The sequence below is a fragment of the Ovis canadensis genome, chromosome 1 (assembly GCF_042477335.2).
Source record: "Ovis canadensis isolate MfBH-ARS-UI-01 breed Bighorn chromosome 1, ARS-UI_OviCan_v2, whole genome shotgun sequence".
NCBI lineage: Eukaryota > Metazoa > Chordata > Mammalia > Artiodactyla > Bovidae > Ovis > Ovis canadensis.
In genome coordinates, this window is record NC_091245.1 from 262,606,674 (window position 1) to 262,622,402 (window position 15,729).

Consider the following 15,729-nt stretch of genomic DNA (forward strand, 5'->3'; position numbering starts at 1 on the left):
ATAGCATGTGCTGGAGGTACGCAGAAGGGGGCTGCTGTATATGGGATAGTTCGGGAAGGTCCCAAGGGAGAGAAGGGAAGGGTGAGATGACCTGTACTCTGGGGGATCTGAGGGAGAAGCCTCTGGACAGAGGAAACAGCTCCCACAAAGATCCTGAGGCAGGACCAGGGTTGGTGTCCACGGAGGCAAACATGTTGTGCTTAGGGAAGGCAGCAGCCAGGGTGAGAGCAGTGGTGGAGCTCTGAGGTCTGAAGTCATCGATCTGGACTCCCAAGTGGAGGCTGGGCTGAGAGGCTGGGATGTGAAGTCTGATCGCTGGGAGGAGGCACAGGAGACCAGGAGAGGTTTTAAAGTTGTCTAGGAGAGACTTCTCTGGTGGTTCAGTGTTTAAAGACTCCAGCTCCCAACTCAAGAGGCCCTGGGTTAGATCCCTGGTCAGGGAACCAGATCCCACACCCTGCAACTAAAAATCCCACCTGCCACAACTGAGACCCAGTGCAGCCAAATAAGTATTTGAAAACGTTAAAGTTATCTGACAACAAATGACTAGGATGCTGGCTGTGGGGATGGAAATGAGTGGAAGGAGGGACATATTTTGGTGGGGGTAGCTGACAGGACTCTTCAGTGGATTGGGTGGGTGAGAGATGAGAGTTTTGGTTAGGAGTTACAGAAACCCAGATCAACATGAACAACAGCAAATAGATTAAATAAGCAAAACCATGACAGTGTGCCACACTGGGGGATTCAGTGGCTTACTGTATTATCACAATCACAGATTCTTTTCTACTGTCTTGTCATACTCTTTTGACTCCTCCCTCCTGAGCCGGCTTCCTCTTTGGTCCAGAAGTGCAGCTCCAGATGTTACATGCAGATTTATAGCATCCAGGAAAAGCATGTCTTTTATCCTAAGCCCTGACTAGTTGCCTTTATTACTGGTTGGAACTGTCACATGGAACAAAGATGGGATATCCTTAGAGAAAATCAAGCCAATCCTGGATTTGGGCATAGGGCCAAGAATGGGAGTGGATGCCTGAACAAAAGGGTCCTGTGAGGAAGGACAAAGAGGGGACTATCATCACCTGTGTCTAGCAGGCTGTGTGGCTAGAGAGCCACTCACCAGGCTAGGGACCAAGGGAGTTTTGGGGGAAGCAGGTGGGCTTGGTGTTGACACACTGAGTGTAAAGGGCTTGGGAAACATCCAGAGTCTGGCAGGCAGTTGGATCTACAGGTTTGGACCTCTGGGGAAGGACAGAGCTGAAAGCAGTTATGTGCTCTGGGAGCTGAAACCAAACAGATGTGAATAGTCTACCAGGGACTGGAAAGTGTCACCACACTGAGAACTAAGCATGTCACCAACTGTCCTGATGAAGCCGTTTCAGCAAGTGGTAGGGAGGAACCAGACTCAGGTTAGAGTAGAAAGGAAGGTAAGAAGCAGAGTGAGTTCCAAACCCTACTGTGCTGGGCTGTACTGTACTGCATCCCAAGAAGCCCAGTCTCTGGGCCAGTTTGTTCATGTGGTGAAGACTGAATATAAACAAGGGCAGGTGTGAGCCAGCATGCAAAAGGTGAGAGGGGAGACAATGGTCAGAGACTCAAATGCCTCTGTTCACTACTATGCTGGATATCCAAGCTGCAGGAGGATGAGATGTAAGGGATGCAGAAAACAAAGATATGGGCCCTGATACGGGAGCTCTTGAGGACCACTCTGCTCAGTAAGTTGGCTGGAAATGCTGCAACACAAAGAGCCCAAGGATGAACAACAGATATAGATCTTACCATGCAGTGCTTGTTTCTAGCCTGCTTGCAAACTTTATGGATACACGACTGTATAATTGTTACTAGAAAGATCACTGGCATTATTATTGTTACAAGCTTTCCTTTCCTTTACTTACTGTTATTTTAAAAAGAACAATAAGCCAGAAGGAACCTGGTCACATTATTCTTTCCTGCTCCCAGTGAAGTATGCCTTTCCAAATATGGAAAGGAAGTGTTTTAATATGATGGGGCTACTATAACAAAAATGCCATAGACTGGGTGACTTACAAACAACAAATTGTTTATTTGGTGCAAAAGTAATTGCAGTTTTGGACCATGAATTTTAAATTATTATAACTAGGCTCAAACACATCTTTATTAGTCAAAATAGGAACCATTACAATCAACACATTTTTGCCAACGAGAAATAAGTTCGTTTATTCCTGTAGCGTAAAAACCTGTGCTTCGGGATTCAACAAATTCTTGGAAAGCATTTTCTGCATCCTGCTGGTTGTGGAAGTGTTTACCCTGCAAAAAGTTGTCGAGATGCTTGAAGAAGTGGTAGTCTGTTGGTAAGAGGTCGGGTGAATATGGTGGATGAGGCAAAACTTCGTAGCCCAATTCATTAAACTTCTGAAGGGCTGGTTGTGCGACATGTGGTCGAGTGTTGTCGTGGAGAAGAACTGGGCCCTTTTTGTTGACCAATGCTGGCTGTAGATGTTGTAGTTTTTGGTGCATCTCATTGATTTGTTGAGCATACTTCTCAGATGTAATGGTTTCGCCAGGATTCAGAAAGGTATAGTGGATAAGACCGGCAGCAGACCACCAAACAGTGACCATGATCTTTTTTTGGTACAAGTTCAGTGTTTTCCCTCGATCCAATCTCTGAGCTGGTGGTCGCCGGTTATCAGATAAAATCCACTTTTCGTGGCATGTCACAATTCGATCGAGAAATGGTTCATTGTTGTTGCGTAGAATAAGAGAAGATGACACTTCAAAACGACGATTTTTTTGAATTTCGGTCAGCTCATGAGGCACCCACTTATTGAGCTTTTTCACCTTTCCAATTTGCTTCAAATGCCGAACGACTGTAGAATGGTTGACCTTGAGTTCTTCGGCAATTTTTCGTGTAGTTTTAAGAGGATCGGCATCAATGATTTCTCTTAATTGGTCGTTGTCAACTTCTGATGGCCGTGCACTACGCTCGTCATCTTCAAGGCTCTCCTCTCCTTTGCGAAACTTCTTAAACCACCACTGAACCGTACGTTCCTTAGCAGTTCCTGGGCCAAATGCATTGTTGATGTTCCGAGTTGTCTCTGCTGCTTTATGACCCATTTTGAACTCAAATAAGAAAATCGCTCGAATTTGCTTTTTCTCTAACATCATTTCCATAGTCTAAAATAAACATAAATAGCAAATAGTAAGTCATTAGGGAAAAAACATAAATCAAGAAATGCCCATTAAAGTGATGTACAACAAAACCACATTTAAGAATATATTCCAATATCAAATGGAAAATTTGAACAATGCAAAAACCACAATAACTTTTGCACCAATCAATACAACAGTATTTTTGGATACCATCCACCAATGGGGAAGGAGAAATGTAACGAATATTTAATATTTATTTCCTTTAAGTAGAGAATGTAGTTAACAGCCAAATTAAGCCACTAATGAGTTTTACAATACTGACCAATACCTGCATTAAACAGCTACAAAAGCAGATCTCACAACTTCAATGCTAAGATGGGGGAAAATCAATCAGTGGAATGGATTCTGTGCTAATAGTGGCATTTCATACATGACAGCACGACAACCACTAGCAATTCAGTATCTTCACAATAAATAATAAATTACCTAATAACAAACAGATTTGGGACAACACGGCTACACACTGACACCACGAAGTGTCACAATTGTTAATGTTCATCACAGCACTGTTTACAATAGTCAGGACATGGAAGCAACCTAGATGTCCATCAGCAGTCGAATGGATAAGAAAGCTGTGGTACATATACACAATGGAGTATTACTCAGCCATTCAAAAGAATACATTTGAATCAGTTCTAATGAGGTGGATGAAGCTGGAGCCTGTATACAGAGTGAAGCAAGCCAGAAAGAAAAACACCAATACAGTATACTAATGGATATATATGGAATTTAGAAAGATGGCAATGATAACTCTGTATTTAAAAACATTCTTAAACAATCTGATTTCTTTTAGATTTCTCATTAATTTTATAACCACTATCGCAGTAACATACAAATGTGAAACCTTAAAACTGAAAATATCTTGCACTGGAATAATACCATTTTTAACTAATAGCCAGAAAGCAAGAGGAAACAAAATAAATCTACATGTCTGCATCATGGTATTAAAGACACCAAAAGCTTTACCTTCTGTTTAACCTTCAAAATGTATCAATTACAAAGACAGCTAAAGGGAAAAAAGCTCCTACCTTTCCCCATCATTTTTCCTTTGGGAAAACTAAACCAACAGGTTTGTTTCTCAAGGAACATGCAAAACCTTACCTGCTGGCCTCTCCATGGGAGGAAGAAAAACATTATTTACATCTGATGTCCAAAGCCGACTGGAAGTAAAATCTTTTCTTCCCCCCACCCTCTTTTGGCAGCTCAGATCAGCATGTGGGACCTTAGTTCCTTAACCAGAGAAGGAATCTAGGCTCCCTGCATTGGGAACTTGGAGTCTTAACCACTGGACCACAGGGAAGTCCCTGAACTCTTTTTATTAACAACAACAAAAAACTTTTGGGGCAGATCAAAATAAGCCAGGTAAATAAGTAAGAAAGTGTAGAAAGTGAAATTGCTCAGCCGTGTCCAACTCTTTGCAACCCCATGGACTGTAGCCTACCAGGCTCCTCCGTCCATGGGATTTTCCAGGCAAGAATACTGGAGTGGGTTGCCATTTTCTTCTCCAATAAGAAAGATGTAACAGAAAATAGGCATACTATTTCAGCCAACTGGTTTACTGAAAAAGCAAATAAAGATATGTAATAATAAGTAAACTTTTCATGCAGATATTTTGCAACAAGACCCACTGTTTTCCCCCACCTTCATGAAATTTCCCTTTACTGAATTTTCGTACAGAATTCTTCCAATTTTTCTGGTCTGAGAAATTCCAAGTTGACATACTATGCCTATACCTTCCCTGAATCTTATAAAAGATCACAAAACAGAACCTTTTATTGGAAAAACACTAAAATTTTTACACTCCACTCTGTGCATTTGGTTGCCAAGTTGTGTCCAATTCTGTGACCCCAAGGACTAAGGCATGCCAGGCCTCCCTGTCCCTCACCATATCCTGGAGTTTGTCCAAGTTCATGTCCATTGAATTAGTAATGCCATCCAATCATCTCATCCTATGTCATCCCCTTCTCCTTCTATCTTTCTCAGCATCAGGATCTTTCCCAGAGAGTAGGCTATTCACAATTGGTAGTGAAAGTATTGGAACCTCAGCTTCAGTCTTTACAATGAGTATTCAGGGTTAATTTCCTTTAGGATTGACTGGTTTGATCTCCTTGCTGTCCAAGGGATTCTCAAGATTCTTCTCTAGCACTAGAATTCAAAAGCATCGTTTCTTTGACACTCTGCCTTTTTTATGTTCCAACTATCACATCCATACATGACTACTGGTTTGACTATACAAACCTTTGTCAGCCAAGCAATGTCTTTCCTTCTTAATACACTGTCTAGGTTTGTTATAGCTTTCCTGCCAAGAAACAATCGTCTTTTAACTTCATGACTGCAGTTACCATCCACAGTGATTTCAGAGACCAAGAAGAGGAAATTTGTCACTGTTTGCACCTTTCCCCCTTCTACTTGCCATGAAGTGATGGGACCAGATGCCATGAACTTAAGATTTTTAATAGTGAATTTAAAGCTGGCTTTTTCACTCCCCTCTTTTCACCATCATCAAGAGGCTCTTTAGTTCCTCTTCACTTTGTATCATTATAGTAGTATCACTCATCTCACATGTTAATAAAGTAATGCTCAAAATTCTCCAAGCCAGGCTTCAGCAATATGTGAACCATGAACTTCCAGATGTTCAAGCTCGTTTTAGAAAAGGCAGAGGAACCAGAGACCAAACTGACAACATCCGCTGGATCATTGAAAAAGCAAGAGAGTTCCAGAAAAACATCTATTTCTGCTTTATTGACTATGCCAAAGCCTTTGACTGTGTGGATCACAATAAACTGTGGAAAATTCTGAAAGAGACAGGAATACCAGACCACCTGACTTGCCTCTTGAGAAATCTGTATGCAGGTCAGGAAACAACAGTTAGAACTGGACATGGAACAACAGACTGGTTCCAAATAGGAAAAGGAGTACGTCAAGGCTGTATACTGTCACCCTGCTTATTTAACTTCTATGCAGAGTACATCATGAGAAACGCTGTACTGGAAGTAACACAAGCTGGAATCAAGATTGCCAGGAGAAATATCAGTAACCTCAGATATGCAGATGACACCACCCTTATGGCAGAAAGTGAAGAGGAACTAAAAAGCCTCTTGATGAAAGTCAAAGCGGAGAGTGAAAAGGTTGGCTTAAAGCTCAACATTCAGAAAACTAAGATCATGGCATCTAGTCCCATCACTTCATGGGAAATAGATGGGGAAACAGTGGAAACAAAGTGTCAGACTTAATTTTGGGGGGGCTCCAAAATCACTGCAGATGGTGACTACAGCCATGAAATTAAAAGACGCTTACTCCTTGGAAGAAAAGTTATGACCAACCTAGATAGCACTTTGCTGACCAAGGTCTGTCTAGTAAAGGCTATGGTTTTTTCCTGTGGTCATGTATGGATGTGAGAGTTGGACTGTGAAGAAGGCTGAATGCCGAAGAATTGATGCTTTTGAACTGTGGTGTTGGAGAAGACTCTTGAGAGTCCCTTAGACTGCAAGGAGATCCAACCAGTCCATTCTGAAGGAGATCAGCCCTGGGATTTCTTTGGAAGGAATGATGCTAAAGCTGAAGCTCCAGTAGTTTGGCCACCTCATTCGAAGAGTTGACTCATTGGAAAAGACTCTGATGCTGGGAGGGATTGTGGGCAGGAGGAGAAGGGGACGACAGAGGATAAGATGGCTGGATGGCATCACTGACTTGATGGACGTGAGTCTGAGTGAACTCCGGGAGTTGGTGATGGACAGGGAGGCCTGGCGTGCTGCAATTCATGGGGTTGCAGAGTCGGACACGACTGAACGACTGAACTGGGTATCATCTGTGTATCTGAGGTTGTTGATATTTCTCCCAACAATCTTGATCCCAGCTTGTAACTCATCCAGCCCAATATTTCCCATGATGTTCTCTGCATATAAATTAAAACAGCAGGGTGTCAATAAACAGCCTTGTCATACTCCTTTCTCAATCCTGAACCAGTCAGTTGTTCCATAAAGGATTCTAACTGTTGCTTCTTGACCTGCATACAGATTTCTCAGGAGACAGATAAGATGGTCTGGTATTCTCATCTCTTTTAAGAGTTTTCCCAGTTTGTTATGATACACAGTCAAGGGTTTTATGGTAGTCAATGACACAGGAATAGATGTTTTTCTGGAATTACCTTGATTTCTCTATGATCCAGTGAATCCTGGCAATTTGATCTCTGGTTCCGCTACCTTTTCTAAAGCTAGCTTGAATATCTGAAGTTTCAGTTTATATACTGCTGAAGCCTAGGTTAAAGGCTTTTGAGCATAACCTTACTAGAAAGGGAAATGAGTCCAACTGGCCAGTAGTTTGAACACCTTTTTACTAACGCCCTTCTTGGGAATTGGGATGAACTGACCTTTTCCAGTCCTGTGGCAACTGCTAGGTTTTCCAAATTTGTTAATATATTGAGTGCAGAACTTAAATAGCACCATCATCATCATCATTTAGGATTTTAAATAGCTCTGCTGGAATTCCATCATCTCCACTAGCTTTACTTGAAGCAGTGCTTTCTAAGGCCCACTTGACTTTACACTCCAGAATGTCTGGCTCTGAGTGAGTGACCACACTATCGTGGTTATCCGTGTCATTAAGATCTTTTTTGTACAGTTTTTCTGTGTATTCTTGACATCTCTTCTTGAGCTCTTCTGCGTCTATTAGGTCTTTACCATTTCTGTCCTTTATTGTGCCCTTCTCTGCATGAAATATTTCTTTGATATCTCTAATTTTCTTGAAGAGATTTCTAGTCTTTCCCTTTCTGCTGTTTTTCTCTATTTCTTTGCATTGTTCTTTGAAGAATGCCTTCATGTTGCTCTGGAACTCTGGATTCAGCTGGGTAAACCTTTCCCTTTCTCCCTTGCTTTTTGCTTCTCTTCTTTCCTTCACAGGTCAGTGCCTTGTTGTAGAGAAGAAGCTTGTGTAACTCAATAAAGCTATGAGCCATGCCATGCAGGGCCACCCAAGAAGGACGGGTCATAGTGGAGAATTCTGACAAAACGTGATCTACTGGAGAAAAGAATGGCAAACCACTCCAGTATTCTGGCCGCAAGAACTCCATGAACTGTGTAAAAATGCAAAAAGATATGACACTGAAAGATGAGCCCCACCATGTTGGAACGTGTCCAATATACTACTGAGAAAGAGTGGAGGACAATTACTAATAACTCCAGAAAGAATGAAGAGGCTCAGCCAAAGCAGAAACAAAAGTCAGTTTTGGATGTATCTGGTGAAGAAAGTTAAAATCCAATGCTGTAAAGAACAGTATTGCATAGGAACATGGAATGTTAAGTCCATAAATCAAGGTAAATTGGACATGGTCAAGCAGACGGCAAGAAAAAACATCATCTTAGGAATCAGTGAACTAAAATGGATGGGAACAGGCAAATTTAATTCAGGTGACCATTATATCAACTACTGTGGGTAAGAATCCCTTAGAAGAAATGGAGTAGCCCTCACAGTCAACATAAGAATCAGAAATGCAGTACTTGTGTGCAACCTCAAAAATGACAGAATGACCTCAGTTCCTTTCCAAGAAAAACCATTCAACATCACAGTAATCCAAGTCTATGCCCCAACCAGTCTATGTAGGTCTATGAAGACCTACAAACCTTCTAGAACATAAAAAAATATCCTTTTCATCACTGGATTGAAATGCAAAGCTAAGGAAGTCAACAGACACCAGGAAAAACAGGCAAGTTTGATCTTGGAGTACAAAATGAAGCAGGGCAAATGCTAACAGAGTTTTGTCAAGGTAATACACAGGTCATAGCAAACACCCTTTTCCAATAACACAAGAGACGACTCTACACATGGACATCACCAGATGGTTGATATTGAAATCAAGTGATTATATTCTTTGCAGTGAAGGATGGAGACGCTCTATACAGTCAGCAAAAACAAGATTGAGTTAACTATGGCTCAGATCATGAGTTCCTTATTGCAAAATTCAGCCTTAAATTGAAGAAAGTAGGGAAAACCAGTAGGCCATTCAGGTAGGACCTAAATCAAATCCCTATGATTATACAGTGGAGATGATGAATAGATTCAAGGGAATAGACTCTGGTAGACAGAGTGCCTGAGGAACTCTGGACAGAAGTTTGTAAGAGTGTACAGGAGGTGGTGACCAAAACCATCCCAATGAGAGGAAAACAATAGACTGGGAAAGACTAGAGATCTCTTCAAGAAATTAGAGATATCAAGGAAACATTTCATGCAAGGATGGACACAATAAAGGACAGAAACAGTAAGGATCTAAGAAGCAGAAGAAATTAAAAAGAGGTGGCAAGAATACACAGAAAAACTATGCAAAAAGGTCTTAATAATCCAGATAACCACAACGGTGTGGTCATTCACCTAGAGCCAGACATGCTAGAGTGTGAAGTCAAGTCGGGGTTAGGAAGGCTTACTTCAAAGAAAAGTAGAGGAGGTGACAAATTGCAGCTGAGCTATTTCAAATCCTAAAAGACAATGCTGTTAAAGTGCTGCACCCAGTATGTCATCAAATTTGGAAAACTAAGCAGTGGCCACAGGACTGGAAAAGGTCAGTTTTCATTCCAATCCCAAAGAAGGTCAATGCCAAAGAATGTTCAAACTACTGCACAACTGTGTTCATTTCACATGGTAGCAAGCAAATGATCAAAATCCTTCAAACTAGGCTTCAGCAGTATGTGAACTGAGAAGTTCCAGATGCACGAGGTGGGTTCCAAAAGGCAGAAGGACCAGAGATCAAATTGCCAACATCTGCTGGATCACAGAAAAACCAGGGAATTCCAGAAAAACATCTACTTCTGCTTCATTGACTATGCTAAAGCCTTTGACTATGTGGATCACAACAAACTGTGGAAAATTCTTAAAAGAGATGGATAGCCCAACATAGTTGTCTCCAGAGAAATCTGTATGCAGGTCAAGCATCAACACTTAGAATCAGACATGGACTGACCCACTGGTTGAAAACTGGGAAAGGAGTATGTCAAAACTGTATATTGTCACCCTGCTTATTTAACTTCTATGCAGAGTACATCATGTGAAATCCTGGGCTGGATGAATCACAAGCTGGAATAAAGATTGCCAGAAGTATCAACAACCTCAGATACGCAGATGATACCACTCTAATGGAAGTAAGTGAAGAGAACCTAGAGAGTTCTTGATGAAGACTAAAGAGAAACGTGAAGAAGCTGGATTAACACTCAACATTCAAAAGACTAAGATCATGGCATCTGGTGCCATTTCTTCATGGCAACTAGAAGGGAGAAAAGTAGAAACAGTGACAGATTTTATTTTCTTGGGTTCCAAAATCACTGTGGACAGTGAATGCAGTCATGAAACTAAAAGACGCTTACTCCTTGGGAGAAAAGCTATTACAAACCTAGACAGAGTATTAAAAAACAGAGACATCACTATGCTGACAAGGTCCCAAGAGTCAAAGCTTTGGTTTTTCCAGTAGTCACGTGCGGATGACACAGTTAGACCTTAAAGGCAGCTGAGTGCCTAATCCCTTCAAATTGTGGTGTTGGAGAAGACTCTTCAGAGTCCCTTGGAGAGTGTCAAACCAGTCAATTCTAAAGGAAATCAACCCTGAATGTCTATTGGAAGGACTGATACTGAAGAGGAAGCTCCAATATTTTGGCTATGTCAGGTGAAGATGCAGCTCACTGGAAAAGATCTTGATGCTGGGAAAGATCAAGGGCGAAGAAGGGGGAAACAGAGGATGAGATGGTTGGTTAGCATTACTGGCTCAATGGACTTAGTTCAGTTCAGTTGCTCAGTTGTGTCCGACTCTTTGCGACCCCATGAATCGCAGCATGCCAGGCCTCCCTGTCCATCACCATCTCCTGGAGTTCACTCAGACTCATGTCCATCGAGTCAGTGATGCCATCCAGCCATCTCATCCTCTGTCGTCCCCTTCTCCTCCTGCCCCCAATCCCTCCCAGCATCAGACTCTTTTCCAACGAGTCAACTCTTCACATGAGGTGGCCAAAGTACTGGAGCTTAAGTTTGAGCTAATCCAGGAGATAGTGAAGGACAGGAAGCCTCGTATGCTGCAGTTCACGAGGCCACAAAAAGCAACATGACTTAGCAACAATACACATTCAGTTCAGTTCAGTTCATTTCAGTCTCTCAGTTGTGTCCGACTCTTTGAATCCATGAATCACAGCACGCCAGGCCTCCCTGTCCATCACCAACTCCCGGAGTTCACTCAGACTCATGTCCAACGAGTCGGTGATGCCATCCAGCCATCTCATCCTCTGTCGTCCCATTCTCCTCCTGCCCCCAATCCCTCCCAGCATCAGAGTCTTTTCCAATGAGTCAACTCTTCACATGAGGTGGCCAAAGTATTGGAGGTTCAGCTTCAGCATCAGTCCTTCCAATGAACACCCAGGACTGATCTCCTTTAGGATGGACTGGTTGGATCTCCTTGCAGTCCAAGGGACTCTCAAGAGTCTTCTCCAGCATCACAGTTCAAAAGCATCAATTCTTCAGCGCTCAGCCTTCTTCACTGTCCAACTCTCACATCCACACATGACCACAGGAAAAACCATAGCCTTGACTAGACGGATGTTTGTTTGCAAACTAACATCTCTGCTTTTGAATATGCTATCTAGGTTATTCATAACTTTTCTTCCAAGGAGTAAGCTTCTTTTAATTTCATGGCTGCAGTCACCATCTGCAGTGATTTTGGAGCCCCCCAAAATTAAGTCTGACACTTTGTTTCCACTGTTTCCCCATCTATTTCCCATGAAGTGATGGGACTAGGTGCCATGATCTTCGTTTTCTGAATGTTGAGCTTTAAGCCAACTTTTTCACTCTCCACTTGACTTTCATCAAGAGGCTTTTTAGTTCCTCTTCACTTTCTGCCATAAGGGTGGTGTCATCTGCATATCTGAGGTTACTGATATTTCTCCCGGCAATCTTGATTCCACCTTGTGCTTCTTCCAGTCCAGCGTTTCTCAGGATGTACTCTGCATATAAGTTAAATAAGCAGGGTGACAATATACAGCCTTGACGTACTCCTTTTCCTATTTGGAACCAGTCTATTATTCCATGTCCAGTTCGAACTGTTGCTTCCTGACCTGCATATAGGTTTCTCAAGAGGCAGGTCAGGTGGTCTGGTATACTAACCAAAATGCACACAATGGAAAGAATGGATTTCCCTGGTAAGCAAAGGTTATGCTTCAGTATTTTCAGCTGTCTTAAATTTCCCAAATTCTGCAGTAGCATTAATCTGATACATTAATATTACCACAAGCCACATAAATGACTGTGCCAAGTTGCTTCAGGCATGTCTGACTCATTGCGACTTTATGGACTGTAGCCCCCCAGGCTCCTCTGTCCATGGGGTTCTCCAGGAAAGAATACTGGAGTGGGTTGCCATTCCCTTTTCCAGAGGATCTTTCTGACCCAGGGACAGAACTCACATCTCCTGAGGCTCCTGCACTGCAGGGGGATTTTTTTGCCCTTGAGCCACTAGGGAAGCTACAGGACAATGACTATATATCTACTGTATTTTACCCAGACCAGAAACAACATTGTTTAGTGAACCTATTATAACACAAACTTAAAAAGTGGTAAATAAGATAAAGCTCCTACTTTTCAAGAGGCTATGACACCAAACTCTGGTTGATTTTGAGATACTCATATTCAAGATGTCAGTGGCCCGCAGTATGCATTAGCAGCACTGGAACATTTCGAAGACATCATGGTCTTCAAAGATGAGTTTGAAATCTACCTTTCCGGCTGCTATTTTGGCTTCGTTTCCACTTTTGAAGGAGCAGGTTTATAAAAGGTAAAGTTATTAGGTTGGTGCAAAAGTAACTGTGATTTTGCATTGTTGAACTTTGCTGTTTGATATAGGGATACATTCTAAAATTAATGAGGTTATGCTATTCCTCAATGTGCATTTATCGCTTTTTAAACTTTTGATTTATTACTTGCTATTTATTTTATATTAATTTGAGACTATAAAAATGATGTTAGAGAAAAAGCAAATTAGAGTGACTTTCTTATTCCAGTTCAAAATGGATCAAACACACATTTGGCCCAGGTACTAAGGAAAGTACAGTGCAGTAGTGGTTCAGGAAGTTTCAAAAAGGAGACAAGGGACTTGAAGATGAGGAGTGTAGTGGCTGGCCATCAGAAGTTGACAGCTACCAACTGACAGCATCATCAAAGCTGATCCTCTTACAACTACACAAAAAGTTGCCCAAGAATTCAACATCAACCATTCTACCGTCATTTGGCATATGAAGCAAATTGGAAAGGTGGAAAAGCTTGATAAGTGCGTGCCTCATGAACTGAATTCAGATCAATAGAATCGTGATTTGAAGTGTTGTCTTCTCTCATTCAATGCAACAACACTGAACCATATCTCAATCCAATGGTGACGAGCCACAAAAACTAGGTTTTTATCCAACAACCGGCAGTGACCAGCTCAGTGGCTGGATCAAGAGGAATCCCTGAACTTGTACCAAAAAAATGTCATGGTCCCTGTTTGGTGGTCTGCTGCCAGTCTGATCCACTACAGCTTTCTGAATCCAAGTGCAAGCATTACATCTGAGAAGTATGCTCAGCAAACGGATGAGATGCACCAAAAACTGCAGCGCCTGCAGCCAGCACTGGTCAACAAAGAGGGCCCAATTATTCTCCATGACAACGCCAGACCACAGATCATACAACCATGCTTCAGAAGTTTTATGCATTGGGCTACAAAGTGTTGCCTAATTTGCTGCCATATTCACCTACTCTCCTGCCAACCACTTCTTCAAGCTTCTTGACAACTATTTGCACGAAAGCTGCTTCCACAACCAGAATGACTAAGAAAATGCTTTCCAAGAGTTCATGGAATCCCAAATCAGGGTTTTATACACTAAAGGAATAAACAAACTTATTTCTCATTGGCAACAATGTGTTGATTGCAATGGTCACTACTTTGATTAGTAAAGATGTTTGAGCCTAGTTGTGATTTAAAATTCACCTTCTGTTTGCAAAGACCTAACAACACTCAATTTCTTCGCTGGGTTTAACCCCAAGAAAAAGAGAGGTCAAGGGTCTTATTTTACTTACAGCTGATAGCTTTGCCAATCTCCTCTTGAGCTTTGGAAGTATATAAAATGAGCAAGGAATGCGTGGTATGGAGCAAACCGAGACCACCCCCAAGGAACGGAGCGGGATGGCGTCTTACCTCCTCCTTTACTGACCCCTCCGCGGAGATGACCTGCAGGAAGAAAGAGACAACCAGTGAGCGCAGCTCGCGAACAATACTGCTCTGACGTCCAGCGGCCACGGGCGTGTGACATCAGCTGCCTTCACCGCACCGTTCGAATCGCCCACCCAAGCTCCTCCGGCCGCCGAAAGTCCCGGAATCGCCCGCCGCCCATTCACCGCAGCTCCGGCCGCCTCCCCGGCCCACCGCGGCGGGCCTGGGCCTCGCGTGGCTCTGGGGACGGCCGGGCGGCGGAGTGGGCGTGTGCGGGACGCGGCCACTGCTCACCTTCCTCTTGGGCATCGTGGCGAAGGGGCGGGCGAGAGCCGTGTGCCTGAGGGCCGCGGCGCGCCGAGAGCCTTCGCGAAGCTGAGTAGCCTGACCGCAGCCGCTCCTCCCGCCGCCAGAGCTGCTGGGACCCGCGGCGGGGGTGGTGGGAGAACCGGATGGAACCGGATTGGGAGCCCGCCCCCTCCTCCCCCCGCGTCCCCAAGCCGCCGGCCGCCCCTCGCCCTCGCCCCCGCCCAGCGGCTGCGGGGTCCACCGCTACGCGACCCGCTCCCTGAGTAGGTGAGGCCGGCCGTCACTCGACCACTGCGCCCCGCCCCTATTCTCGGCGCCCCCACCCGCCCACCGTCTCGAGGGGGCCCCCAGACCCAGGCGAGGGGGCCCCCAGACCCAGGCGAGGGGGCCCCCAGACCCAGGCGAGGGGGCCCCCAGACCCAGGCGAGGGGGCCCCCAGACCCAGGCGAGGGGGCCCCCAGACCCAGGCGAGGGGGCCCCCAGACCCAGGCGAGGGGGCCCCCAGACCCAGGCGAGGGGGCGGGGCCCCACAGGCCGCTCTCGCCTCACCGTAGTTGGTTTGAAGCCAAGCCGCAAAGTGCGGTCTCCGCGCTGATTGGCGGACGCCCGCCACGTGGTCTCCGGGCGCGCCCACCCACAACCCTCCGGGCTGTCCAGTTGGCAGCCAGCGCCAGAGAAGCCCCGACGTTAGAGCCCCTTCTCTGTAGGGTCGGAAGGTTTATAGTTCACAGAATGGGAAGGGAGAGACAATGGGTTTAACTACGAACCAGTTTCTCGCCTCACTCAGTTGTTGAGTCGCTCAGTTGTGTTCGACTCTTTGTGACTTCATGGACAGCAGCACTCAAGAAAAGGTATGACTAAATGGACATGAGTTTGAACAAACTCCCGGATATGTGGACAGGGAAGCCTGGCGTGCTGCAGTCCATGGGATCGTAGAGTCGGACACGACTGAGCAACTGAAGAACAAAAGGTCTCCAGGGTCGGTAGTCTGCGGGAAGCGGGTCTTAGTGCGCAGGCGCAGGATGCGGGGG

The 15,729-nt window shown here is 44.3% G+C and overlaps 1 protein-coding gene across 3 annotated transcripts; it reads right to left on the reverse strand.

The window, feature by feature from the left end:
- Positions 1-2,035: 2,035 nt before the first annotated feature.
- On the reverse strand, positions 2,036-15,285 carry LOC138435926 (histone-lysine N-methyltransferase SETMAR-like). 3 transcript variants are annotated; one of them, XM_069581208.1, is made up of 5 exons: positions 15,248-15,273; positions 14,684-14,804; positions 14,375-14,407; positions 4,628-4,744; positions 2,036-3,150 (listed from the first exon to the last, which is right to left on the reverse strand). In XM_069581208.1, exon 5 carries the CDS (start codon positions 3,145-3,147, stop codon positions 2,134-2,136), a length of 1,014 nt encoding a protein of 337 aa, XP_069437309.1. In that variant the 5' UTR covers positions 3,148-3,150; positions 4,628-4,744; positions 14,375-14,407; positions 14,684-14,804; positions 15,248-15,273; the 3' UTR covers positions 2,036-2,133. The 3 variants fall into 3 exon arrangements, with proteins under 3 accessions (XP_069437309.1, XP_069437290.1, XP_069437299.1); XM_069581189.1 differs by lacking the exon at positions 4,628-4,744 and adding an exon at positions 14,257-14,286 and having other exon boundaries at positions 15,248-15,271; XM_069581198.1 differs by lacking the exon at positions 4,628-4,744 and having other exon boundaries at positions 15,248-15,285.
- Positions 15,286-15,729: the final 444 nt, after the last annotated feature.